The sequence below is a fragment of the Oncorhynchus keta genome, chromosome 13, assembly GCF_023373465.1.
Source record: "Oncorhynchus keta strain PuntledgeMale-10-30-2019 chromosome 13, Oket_V2, whole genome shotgun sequence".
In the NCBI taxonomy this organism is placed as follows: domain Eukaryota; kingdom Metazoa; phylum Chordata; class Actinopteri; order Salmoniformes; family Salmonidae; genus Oncorhynchus; species Oncorhynchus keta.
The window spans coordinates 17,790,294-17,803,398 of NC_068433.1; the positions used below are offsets into that span (position 1 = coordinate 17,790,294).

Below are 13,105 nucleotides of genomic sequence, written 5' to 3' on the forward strand. Positions count from 1 at the left end.
CTGGCGATCATAATAATTACATAGTTAATATAAGTCGACATGCAATCATAATTGACTGTAGCGCATATAAAGCACCCACAAGCTACCGGTGGCTGAAAACACAATCATCGCGGGGTGAACGAATGACGAATTTCCGGACAAGGTGGTCCATTAAAAATAAATAAAGAATCTATCCTCCCTCGCTCTGTAAGTGTATACTCATCAGACATCATGAAACGTCATCAGAAGTGTCCACTTACTTTGAGGGCTGAGTGGATAGGGTGTTTCTGTTAAGTGTTTGGAATGCAGCCCTGGTCTAGAGCTCTGTGCCCTCCGTCAACGCTGAGAGGAACCCGAAGGCTCAAATTCAGGTATTTCCAGGACGATGATAATAAAGACTACATTGAGTGTTTGGATAAAAAAACAAAGCACTCTATTGTTTCGATTGATAAGGCCTGTGTATGCGTGTACCTCTGTCTGGTATTTGCAGGTAACTATGTGTAGTTCTGTGGTTTCTTGGTGTGTGTGGTGTGTGTGTGTGTGTTAACCCTGTTCTGTCTGTCTCAGTTGGGGGACGTGATGGTGGACATCTCCAGTAATCTGATGCACGCTGATGAGCGGGTGTTGCGGCTGGCTCAGCGCGAGGCCAGGGCCTGCTCCCGCATCGTGGAGTGTCTCCAGAGGATCTCTGTACACCAGCTTGCCAGCGGAACCCAGGCCCACTCCACCGTAAGATCGCGGCAGATCATAAGATCGCATTACCAAATGGCATCGGGGTGTAAATGCATTGTCGTTGGGAGGTGGCGTTTTGTATGTGTGTTTTTACTATTGGAATTTAAAAAGTACATCTGATTGTTGTTTATTTGACCTCATGCGTATTTTTCCTATCATTTGTTCCCAGAATTCCCATAACATCGCCCTGGAGGCCCACGCCATCAAGGCGAGCAGCTTCAATGGCATGACCTGCACACTGTTCCAGAAGCTGATGCCTGAACACATCGCTCTCCGAGACCTGGGCCCACGCATTGACCTGGACGGCAACCCTGACCGCCAGCTCAGCTTCAAGTGTAACGTCACCAGCACCCTGTCCAGCCTCTCTCTCAAGGTCAGTATCCAGGAATGACCGAAGGAGAGGCAATCGATCCAATGTGTAGAAACACAAACTTTTGTACATCAGCACTTGTCACAAAGTGCTTATAAAGTAGCCCAGACTGCAAAGCGCAAGCAGCAGCAGTCATTGAAACAGGTCCCCTTAGCCTGAACAATATATAGACTGAAAATGATGCATCATTCGTTTTAGATATCGCCATCATTGCCCCTTGAAATGTTTTACCAAAGTGAGGTGTGTTGTCTTGAGGTTCACCCATAGCACAAACCTAAGAACAGCTTACCATATAACCATGTCTTTTCTAAGTAAATGCTAACTAAACAATGAATTGTAGACTTAAACGTTAAACCAGAATCACACATTATGCTTTACACTCAATCATATTTTTTTTTATCTCTATGGGACTAAATAAAGGATAAATAACATGAAAGAATAAATCCTCTCTTTCTCTCCCTAGAACACCATGGTGGAGGCGTCCCTGCAGCTCCCCCCCTCTCTGTTCTCTCAGTACGTGGGCCAGGCCGACGACAACGTCTACAAGCTTCACTTGCTGGCCTTCCGCAACGGCAAGCTCTTCCCATCCACGGGCAACTCCACCCTGCTGGCTGACGGTGGGAAGAGGAGGAACGTGGCCACCCCCGTTCTCCTGGCCAAGATTGGTGAGTCCGCCATGGACCCTACTGTACCACTAAAGTATTAGATGGGTTTTGTTCAAGATACTGTTGTGACTTGTTTTAAGAGTGAATTTTGTGGTTTGGGCAAAGACTTTTGATTTAGGGATCCATCTGTAATACAGATAGGCAAGTCCGTTAAGAACTAATTCTTATTTACAATGACGGCCCAGGAACAGTGGGTTAACTGCCTTGTTCAGTGGCAGAACGAAAATATTTTTACCTTGTCAGCTCGGGGATTTGATCTAGCAACCTTTCGGTTACTGGCCCAACGCTCTAACCGCTAGGCTACCTTTCACCCTTTCGTCTTGCATTGGATTTTAGAAAAGGTAGCTAAAAAAAGGACCAATAAATAAAAGCACCAGGATATGTTTTGAAGACTCACGCCTCTCTCTCTTTTTCTCTCTCTCTCTCCTCATCGCTCTCCTCATCTCTCTCTCTGTCTCTCTGCCTCTGATTGGTCAGAGGGTTTCCAGCTGCGCGGACTGCGTGTGCCGGTGAATGCCACGCTGCGGAGGTTTGCCCGTGGCTCGGACGCCGTGCCCGCCTGCTGGAACTTCAGCCTGCTGGGTGGGCAGGGTGGCTGGCAGAGCGAGGGCTGCCGTGTCGTGCGCCACCATGACAACTTCACCACGCTCTCCTGTGACTCGCTCAGCAACTACGCCGTGCTCATGGTGAGTGGCCAGGGGTTTAATGGCCTTTTAAACTCAATGAACAAATGTGACTCCGGGAGACAACATAAGGCTGTTTCCAACATGTTTTCCTCAGTAAATGCAGTACGCTTCTTCTTTTGTTTTCTTGCCACGATGCTTCTGAGTATTTCGGATACTGACATCGAGACATTAGCCTTTTCAAGACGGGCTCAACATCTCTTTTCGGGTTCACACGCTCTATAAACACTACCTGTTTAGTTTTGGGACAATCACATGACAATCTCCTGAGTTGACGAAATTGTCTCATACCTTTTCTTCAGGGTTCATTTGTTTTTGTATGACACATTGTCTGAAGTGATGACATTCAAACATTTTGATGTGTGTATCCCACAGGATCTTACTGGGGTGGAGTATTTCTCTCCCAGCATTGAGCCTCTCCACCCAGTCCTCTATGCCACAGCTATCGTCCTCCTGCTCTGTCTGCTGGCCATCATCATCAGCTACGTTTACCACCACAGGTAACAGCTCTACCTCCTAGTAGAATCTAATACCGTGTATACCTAGTGCATAAGATACCAAGTACCCATCTTACTAGTAGTACGGTATCTAATATTACCAAATGATGGACTGTGACTCGCTTTCGGGTCACAGCACAAGTTTCTTTTGGGGTGGGTGACAACGCAAGGAAGTTTGGGGACCAATACTGTCCAGTCTCCACTAATATGTTCACCACTCCACGAGCACATCGCCACCACTCCAAACTCGTAACAGATTTTGAATGGATCAAACAAACAGACGAGATATTTTATTCCCTGATATTGTTTTGATGAATCTCACTAGTTCTGTGTGGTTGCGTGTCCAGGTCTGTCCGAATCAGCCGTAAGTTCTGGCACATGCTGGTCAACCTCTGCCTCCACATCTTCCTCACCTGCGGCGTCTTCGTGGGTGGCATCAACCAGACGCGTTACGCCAGCGTGTGCCAAGCTGTGAGTATTCCCCCCCCCCCACCACCATAACCCACTGGTGTGCCAGCCTATCTGCCTACCAACCTGCCAGCCAGACTGCCAACCTGCCTTCCCTTGCCAAAAGCATCTCACAATTATATGGGGATCTCAAGATGTTGTGGAGGAGGCAAAATTGCCTTTGGCAACATAGCGTGATGCCTGGTTCTCCACCCTTTTTCCCCAAAGTGTACACTTGCTGTTTCCACCATTAAATCCATGAGAAGGGAGGAGAAACGGGACTGAAGGCAGTGTAGCAGCCCCTGCTGATTTGCACTGGGTTCTTTTCATATACTCATTGTCCTTAACACAAAGATCCCAGCTGGTAGAGAACAACTTGGAAAATAACGCTTTGCCCCCTAGAATAAAGGATATCCTACAGCTAGGCTCTACTTTGTCAAGGAACTTTACAAACGGTCAATTAGTACAATAGCATTTTATGAAGTGAGTTTTCAGAATGCGTAGTATTTTGCTGATCAATTATTAGTGAAGCATCTATGTAGTGCGAATGTAGAATTTGTGAATGCTCTATAAAGCCTTTATATAGTCCAGGCAATATGTGAACTCTTTCATAAAATCATGATACTTGGTACACTCATACAGTTTGGCGCATTGAACATTTTCATAATGAAGTTGTTTGTTTAATGTGGAATCCTGATCGTGACTGAGCTCGGTGGTGATTTTTTTCCAGGTGGGCATAGTTCTGCACTACTCGACCCTGGCCACAGCTCTGTGGGTGGGCGTGACGGCACGCAACATCTACAAGCAAGTGACCCGCAAGGCCAAGCACTACGAAGAGCTGGACGAGCCCCCGCCCCCTCCACGACCCATGCTGAGGTAAAATACTACATTTCCCACGATGCACAGTTATGAAAAGGTTTGTTCATTATAGCCGTGTCAGACTAACTGTTTAGTGTGTGGACGAGGATCAGTTGAAATGCTGTACAATCCCATTTTGCGTTTCTCTCCCTTTACAAGGAGCTGCTAATACTATTATGTGTGTATTATGTATCTTCTGGAAATATAGCTGTGACTTGTGGAGAGAGAGGGTTTGGTTTGCGTCGTTGGTTTAACACCCACCACATGATGTCAGTATGGAGGCCTGAAGCACACATGCCACCTCTGCAACCAACTCACCACCAATTTGATCCCAAGCAGGTCCTACTCAGTTCTTTTTTTCCGCTACCTTTTCCTACCAGGTTCTACCTAATAGGCGGAGGGATACCGATCATCGTCTGTGGCATAACCGCAGCCGCCAACATCAAGAACTACGGTAGCCAGACCAACGCACCATAGTAAGTAGTGCCAGTTTACTGTCACATTGTATGGAAACCAATTAGTTATTCTACTATAGTGTGTGTTTATGGAAATTGTTATGTTTTATATCGACAGAAGGCTTTGTGTATATATAAAACTAGACCCAAGAGAAATTGCTTTTCGTTTTCCACTGGTCAGAATGAGCGTGTGCGTAGCTTTATGTAAATAACAAATATTTTGTGGGGGGAGGAAAAGTTCTGAGTCCCTGTGAAGTTCCGAGAGCCCGATTGGGGAGCGCTATTTATAGTGTGTGTCTCGGCACCTCACGTCTGCTGCCATTTTCCAAGTCTGTCGGTCTCTCTTTCTTCTCATTCTTCCTCTCTCTGTTTGTGTTCTCGCTTCTCTCTTTCTGTCGCTCTCTCGCTCTTTCTTTCCCTCTTCATTTCTCCCCCTCTTTCATTCTCTCACTTTATGGTGGCAGCTGTTTGGGTTGTAATTTGGAAATCTGGACCTGTGTCTGTCTGAAGTCTTTGGAGTTTAATTAGTTTGCAGCTGAGACGAATGGAACCCGCCCCGTGGAATATTCCGGAACAGATACTCTATTCCCGCTTTTCGCATTTTCAAAGAGACTCAATGCCTGCGTGTGTTTTTTAAAAACTTGATTTAATGAGCTATGGGTTGAGTCAAACACAAAACAATGTTGAAGTTGTTATAATTTAAAAATGGTTTGTGGACCACTTGAATGGGTGACACTTGACTCATCTGGCAAAGATTTGTCATGTCATACTTGTCTTATGGCTTCATTGACAATTATGTGTTTTCACTGAATGCAGCTGATATATCGACACATCTGCACAATACATTTGTGTGTATGATATTGTACGTGTGTACCACATTTACATAAATATTTATTGTATGTTTGTACTGATGCCTTCCCCTTCTGTCTTCTCCTCAGTTGCTGGATGGCGTGGGAGCCCAGCCTGGGGGCCTTCTACGGCCCCGTCGGCTTCATCGTCTTCGTGGACTGCATGTACTTCCTTAGCATCCTCCTCCAGCTGCGCCGCCACCCCGAGCGCCGCTACGAACTCAAGGAACCCGCCGAGGAGCAACAGCGGCTGGCGGTAGCGGGCAGCGATGCTGGAGACGTCCCGGCCACACTCCTCCACCTCCAGTCCCACGACGCCTCGTCCTCGACGGTGTCGGCTCCCCATGCCGTGTCCCTGTCAGCACTGGAGAACGAGCATACGTTCGCTCTACAGCTCCTGGGCGCGGCGGTTGCTCTGGGGCTCTACGCGTCGCTGTGGGTGTTTGGCGCCATGGCTGTGTCCCAGGAGAGGCCGGCCGACCTGGTGTTCTCCTGCCTGTTTGGCGTTGCGGCGCTGGCTCTGGGTGGCTTTTTGATGGCACACCACTGCGTCAACCGCCAGGACATGAGGCGCCACTGGGCCCAGGCCTGTTGCCCCGAGAGACGGGCCTACTCGGCCCAGGAGGACGCCCTGCTGCCACTGCCAGGGGCATCCACGGTGTCCGCGGCTGGGTCGGTTGGTAGGGGCAACGACGATGCGGCCAAGTGTGCCCACAGCAGCGCAGAGTCATCCTGCACCAATAAGAGTGGCCCAAGTGTCCGAAACTCCACCCAGGGAAGCAAACTGACCAATCTGCATGCAGAGGCAGCACAGAACAAATCATTGCCCCTACTAGCCCTGCCCGCCAATGGGGCAGCCATGCTGGACAACAGCCTGACGGAGCACTCGGTGGACAACGAGATCAAGATGCACGTGGCACCCGTGGAAGTGCAGTTCCGGCCCAACAACAACAATCCTGCCGCCAACGGACCCACGGGCCGGCATCACAAGAACAGGGCGCGGGCCCACCGGGCCAGCCGACTCACGGTGCTGCGCGAGTACGCCTATGACGTGCCCACCAGCGTGGACGGCAGCGTGCAGAGCGGCCCCCACAGGCGGCATCGCCACGAACACCACGACAGTCAGCAGGCGCGGTGCAGCCGACGGGCAGTCTACATGGCCTACAGGGAACGCCACCAGAGTCAGACGCTACAAGACAGCAGTGACGCTAGCACGTCCCTGCCCCGACGCTCGCGCTACACCGACAAAGGAGGGGGCAGCACTAGCGCCCTAGGCAACGGAGCTATCGGAGTAGTGGGAAGTGGAAGTGTAGGATCAACAGTAGGAACAGGAGGAGAAGGTGAGGGGGCTGGGACTTCTGCGTCCGTTACGATTAAAGACAGTAGTAGCATAAAGCAGCCCAATAACACAGAGCTGGTGGACGGCCAGCCCAAGTCGTACGGGCTCAACCTGGCTACACAAAACGGCACGCTCAAAAACAATGGGCAGATCATGCCTATAATCAACACAGAGAGCTCGTGCTCAGCCAACATAAAAACGGGACTATGGAAACACGAAACTACTGTGTAGTGTGTTTTCTGCACCAAAGACTGCATGTCACGTGCGCTCTCCCTTCAACTGTGAATTTTTTGTTTCGATCATTGTTTATTTTATTTTATGGTACAATGTTTCAAAACAATTGTTATTGAAAAAAATATCTTCAAAATAGTCACACTATTTTGAGTTTGTGGAACGTGTGTGTTTTGGATGCCACTGGTCTGTCTCTGTAGTAGACATTTTGTAAATGGTTTATTTTTCTATCATTTAATCCTAATTAAATGAGTTATGGACGTGAAACTGCATGTTCTGTGCCATTGCCTAGTGTGTATCCACTGGGCGGGTTCTTTTTAATTTTCTAGTTTGTTTCAGTGTAATAAACCAAACGTTTCTAATTCCATTCACGTAATTGAAAGTTTCTTATTCCCTTTTTCTCGGCTAACCTTTACTCCGACATATTTCGAGAGGAGTGCAAAAGGTGAGTCCAAGCATCTTGGTTTTCAAAAGATCTCTCTCTTTCTCGGCAGCTACCATGACAAGCTTGTAATTGGGGATTTGGTGAACTGTGTCCTCTTCTTTTTACACTCACCTGGAGAGTCAATTATTTAATTGTGGTTGAGGTCTTAGTCTGGATCTAATTAATTTTTTTTTTCTGCCCCGGAAGTTTCCAGGGGCCCACTGGTAACGCCTGAGGTAATTGACAGCTGATTCTCAGGGCGGAGTCCGTGTCACTGTCGGCAGTGAGAGGAAGGGATCATTAATGCAGTGCATCGTCACCTTCACACCTTTCCTCTCCTCTCTAGCAGACCATCAGCGCTATTCACAGCTGTAAATCCCTGTTAGGAAAGAGTCAGCAGGGGGGACAGGAGCATGACTCGACAACTGAGCAGTACCTTTGCAACGCAACATGTTGGACTGAGACGGATTGCCATCCTTTTAGTCTGTTAGGTGAATCCTATCCTATCGTCAATCCTACGGTCCTAACCCATTGATTAGCAATTCTCCTGGGGGCCAAAGGGCAATCCATCCAGGAGGATCTGCCTTAGATGTTGACATTTGTTTTGACATACTGCGGCCTTTACTTATCAACCTGTCCGTTTCTGAGCTGTTGTGTGAAGGTCATGTAACGTTGAAAGTGATTCATTAAAAAAGTATTGACTCTCTGTAACTGTCCCAGTCACAAAGGACACAGCAAAGAAAGTAAAGCCATCACTCTGCCTTTCTGCTAATGATGTATTATAGAGAATATTTCAGGCGGGCATCGATATATTACCCAGCCATCTTGGAAATGACAAACCGTAATAAGACCTTTGAATAATGTATTGAGCAATTATGTCTTGATTCGTGTTGGCTTCAGTGATTCCCTCCAGTCAGGAGAGTGAGCCTCAAATAATGACAGAGGTTTCAAGGAGTCGATCCCGTCTGTTAGAAAGTTCACTTGAGGTTGACACTTCTGTTTACTCTCTGGATCAAGTCAACCAACAGACCGATTCAGTCTGCCTTGAAATGACGCGGACACCTCCTCGGGCAGAAAATGGATGAATTACAGATCAGATATTAAGTCGGGTGCTTTCCCGAATGTGTGTTCAGAACTCAAAGGGTATCCATTTCTTCCAGGACTCGACAGTTAATTAAAAACATTTTTTTAAGTAGTTGAGAAACTTCAAATGTTGACTGCCATATTGAGATGTATAAAATTATATCAATTTTTCCTCCCATTGAGTATCCTAAGAGCGTTACCAGACGAGTGATGCGTCTCTTACATTTTTTCCGATTGTTTGCCTACAATGCCTGGAAGAAGCATCTGGCTTTGTTGTGGAAACTTGCCAGGGGAATAAAAATGGATACCTTATATGAAGTCAGGCCATCTGTGCTAGTCGCAATTAGCTGTCTCGGAACTGTTTAGAGGAACATTAAATATATTACCTGGAACGTTCTAATTATCTACAACTTCAGAGGCCCGAAATGTAGATTAAAATATAAATCAGCAACCAGCGTTTCTAATGATTATGCCAGTGTCAAGCCATTGTTTATAAGGTAAAATATGAATCATACATTCTAAATATGGTGCTTTCTAATGGATGTATAGTGTATACAGTGCATTCGGAAAGTATTCAGACCCCTTGACTTTTTCCACATTTTGTTACATTACAGCCTTTTTCTAAAATGGATTAAATGTTGTTTTTTTTCCCTCAATCTACCCACCCCATAATGACAAAGCAAAAACATGTTTTTAGACATGTTTGCAAATGTATACAATTTCTTTTTTTTTAACTGAAATATAATGTTTGCGTAAATATTCAGACCTTTTACTCAGTACTTTGTTGAAGCACCGTTGGCAGTAATTACAGCCTCAAGTCTTCTTGGGTATGGCCCTACAAGCTTGGCACACCTGTATTTGGGGATCTTCTTCCATTCTTCTCTGCAGATCCTCTCAAGCTCTGTCAGGTTGGATGGGGAGCGTTGCTGCAAAGCTATTTTCAGGTTTCTCCCGAGATGTTCAGGCTCTGGCTCGGCCACCCCTGGACATTTAGAGACTTGTTCCAGAGCAACTTCTGGAGCAGGTTTTCATCAAGGATCTCTCTCTACTTTGCGCCGTTTATCTTTCCTGACTAGTCTGCCAACACCATGCTTCACAGTAGGGATGGGGCCAGGTTTCCTCCAGATGTAACTCCTGGCATTCTGTTAGCCTGCTAGCCCCGTGCCGCTAACTGCCTGAAGCCACGCACTGGACTTGTATGATCACCCGGCTACGCATGCCTTTCCCTAACGTCACCATGCCGTGTCGATTGCTGTTCTGGTTTGTAACTATTGTTTTATTTCACTGTAGAGCCTCTTGCACTGCTCAACACGCCTCGGCTAACAATTTAGTTCCACCCCCCACACACGCAGTGACATCACCTGGTTTAAATGCTATTTTTAGAGACAATATCTCTTTCATTATCACTATATGAACAGGTTTACCCCCACTGTATTCACATCATACTATACCTTTATCTGTACATTATGCCTTGAATATATTCTACCGTTCCCAGAAATCTGCTCCTTTTATTCTCTGTTCTGAACGTACTAGGCGTCCAGTTCTGTTAGCCTTTAGCCGTACCCTTATCCTACTCCTCCTCTGTTCCTCTGGTGATGTAGAGGTTAATCCAGGTCCTGCAGTGTCTACCTCCACTCCCATCCCCCAGGCTCTCTCATTTGTTGACTTCTGCAACCGTAAATGCCTTGGTTTCATGCATGTTAACATTAGAAGCCTCCCCAAGTTTGCTTTATTCACTGCTTTAGCACACTCCACCAATCCGGATGTCCTTCAGGTGTGTCTGAATCCTGGCTCAGGAAGACCACCAAAAACCTTGAAATTTCCATTCCTTACTATAACATTTTCTGACGAGATAGAACTGCCAAAGGGGGCGGTGTTGCAATTTACTGCAAAGATAACCTGCAGAGTTCTGTCTTACTATCCAGGTCTGTACCCAAACAATTTGAGCTTCTACTTCTAAAAATGTACCTTTCCAGAATCAAGTCTCTCACCGTTGCCGTTTGCTATAGACCACCCTCTGCCCCCAGCTGTGCCCTCGACACCATATGTGATCTGATTGCCCCCCCATCTATCTTCTGAGCTCGTGCTGCTAGGTGACCTAAACTGGGACATGCTTAACACCCCGGCCATCCTACAATCTAAGCTTGATGCCCTCAATCTCACACAATTTATCAATGAACCTACCAGATATAACCCCAAATCCGTAAACACGGGCACCCTCATAGATATCAACCTAACTAACTCACCCTCCAAATACACCTCTGCTGTTTTCAACCAAGATCTCAGCGATCACTGCCTCATTGCCTGCATCCGTAATGGGTCTGCGAGCAAACGACCACCCCTCATCACTGTTCTTATTGGCAGACTCAACAGCCTTGGTTTCTCAAATGATTGCCTCGCCTGGTTCACCAACTACTTCTTTCATAGAGCTCAGTGTGTCAAATCGGAGGGCCTGTTGTTCGGACCTCTGGCAGTCTCTATGGGGGTGCCACAAGGTTAAATTCTCGGGCCGACTCTCTTCTCTGTATACATCAATGATGTCACTCTTGCTGCTGGTGATTCTCTAATCCACCTCTACGCAGACGACACCATTCTGTATACTTCTGGCCCTTCTTTGGACACTGTGTTAACTAACCTCCAGATGTGCTTCAATGCCATACAACTCTCCTTCCGTGGCCTCCAACTGCTCTTAAACGCAAATAAAACTAAATTCATGCTATTCAACCGATCATTGCCCGCACCTGCCCGCCCATCCAGCATCACTGCTCTGGACGGCTCTGACTTAGAATACGTGGATAACTACAAACACCGAGGTGTCTGGCTAGACTGTAAACTCTCCTTCCAGACTCACATTAAGCATCTCCAATCAAAAATGCAATCTAGAATCGGCTTCCTATTTCGCAACAAAGCATCCTTCACTCATGCTGCCAAACATACCCTCGTAAAACTGATCATCCTACTGATCCTTGACTTCGGCAATGTCATCTATAAAATAGCCTCCAACACTCTACTCAGCAAACTGGATGTAGTCTATCACAGTGCCATGTGTTTTGTCACCAAAGCCCCATATACTACCCACCACTGCGACCTGTATGCTCTCGTTGGCTGGCCCTCGCTTCATACTCGTCGCCAAACCCACTGGCTACAGGTTATCTACAAGTCTCTGCTAGGTAAAGCCCCGCCCTATCTCAGCTTGCTGGTCACCATAGCAGCACCCACTCGTAGCACACGCTCCTGCAGGTATATCTCACTGGTTACCCCCAAAGCCAATTCCTCGTTTGGTCGCCTTTCCTTCCAGTTCTCTGCTGCCACTGACTCGAACGAACTGCAAAAATCTCTGAAGCTGGAAATTCCCATCTCTCTCACTAGCATTAAGAACCAGCTGTCAGAGCAGCTCACAGATCACTGCACCTGTTCATAGCCCATCTGTATACAACCCATCTATCTACCTCATTCCCATACTGTATTTATTTATTTTGCTCCTTTTGCACCACAGTATCTCTACTTGCACATCAATCTTTTGCACATCTACCATTCCGGTGTTTAATTGCTATATTGTAATTACTTTGCCACCATGGCCTATTTATTGCCTTAACTCCCTTATTTGACCTTATTTGCACTCACTGTATATAGACTTTTTTTTGTACTGTATGTTTTGTTCATTTCATGTGTAACTCTGTGTTGTTGTATGTGTCGAACTGCTATGCTTTATCTTGGCCAGGTCGCAGTTGCAAATGAGAACTTGTTCTCAACTAGCTTACCTGGTTAAATAAAGGTGAAATTAAAAAAAATATATATAAATCAGGCCAGAGTTCAGTCTTGGTTTCATCAGAGCAGAGAATCTTGTTTCTCATGGTCTGAGAGTCCTTTAGGTGCATTTTGGTGAACTGCAAGCTGGCTGTCATGTGCCTTTTACAGAGGGGTGGCTTCCGTCTGGCCACTCTTCCATAAAGGCCTGATTGGTAGAGTGCTGCAGAGATGGTTGTACTTCTGGAAAAATCTCCCATTTTTATTTTTATTTTTTACCTTTATTTTACTAGGCAAGTCAGTTAAGAACAAATTCTTATTTACAATGACGGCCTAGGAACACTGCCTGTTCAGGGGCAGAACGACAGATTTGTACCTTGTCAGCTCGGGGATTTGAACTTGCAACCTTTCGGTTACTCGTCCAACGCTCTAACCACTAGGCTACCCTGCCGCCCAACATCTCTAAAAAGGAACTTGGGCGCTCTATCAGAATGACCATCGTGTTCTTGGTCACCTCCCTGACCAAGGGCCTTCTCCCCCGATTGCTCAGTTTGACAGGGAGGCCAGCTCTAGGAAGAGTCTTGGTGATTCCATACTTCTTCCATTTAAGAATGATTGAGGCCACTGTGTTCTTGGGGACCTTCAATGCTGCAGACATTTTTTAGTACCCATCCCCAGATTCCTTCGAAATCATGGCTTGTTTATTTTCTGTCAACTGTGGGACTTTACATAGACAGGTGTGTGCCT

General features: G+C 46.7%; 1 protein-coding gene across 1 annotated transcript in view; it reads left to right on the forward strand.

Annotated features, from left to right (window-relative positions):
• LOC118391976 (adhesion G protein-coupled receptor A3-like) overlaps positions 1 to 7,471 on the forward strand; it is a 63,752-nt gene extending 56,281 nt beyond the window's left edge. Inside the window, exons 11-19 of the mRNA XM_035783504.2 lie at positions 547 to 708; positions 881 to 1,084; positions 1,545 to 1,746; positions 2,224 to 2,432; positions 2,805 to 2,929; positions 3,274 to 3,397; positions 4,104 to 4,249; positions 4,612 to 4,707; positions 5,625 to 7,471. Coding sequence (XP_035639397.1) covers positions 547 to 708; positions 881 to 1,084; positions 1,545 to 1,746; positions 2,224 to 2,432; positions 2,805 to 2,929; positions 3,274 to 3,397; positions 4,104 to 4,249; positions 4,612 to 4,707; positions 5,625 to 7,104 — 2,748 coding nt within the window. The 3' untranslated portion in view covers positions 7,105 to 7,471. The remainder of the gene's footprint in view (positions 1 to 546; positions 709 to 880; positions 1,085 to 1,544; positions 1,747 to 2,223; positions 2,433 to 2,804; positions 2,930 to 3,273; positions 3,398 to 4,103; positions 4,250 to 4,611; positions 4,708 to 5,624) is intronic.
• Positions 7,472 to 13,105: the final 5,634 nt, after the last annotated feature.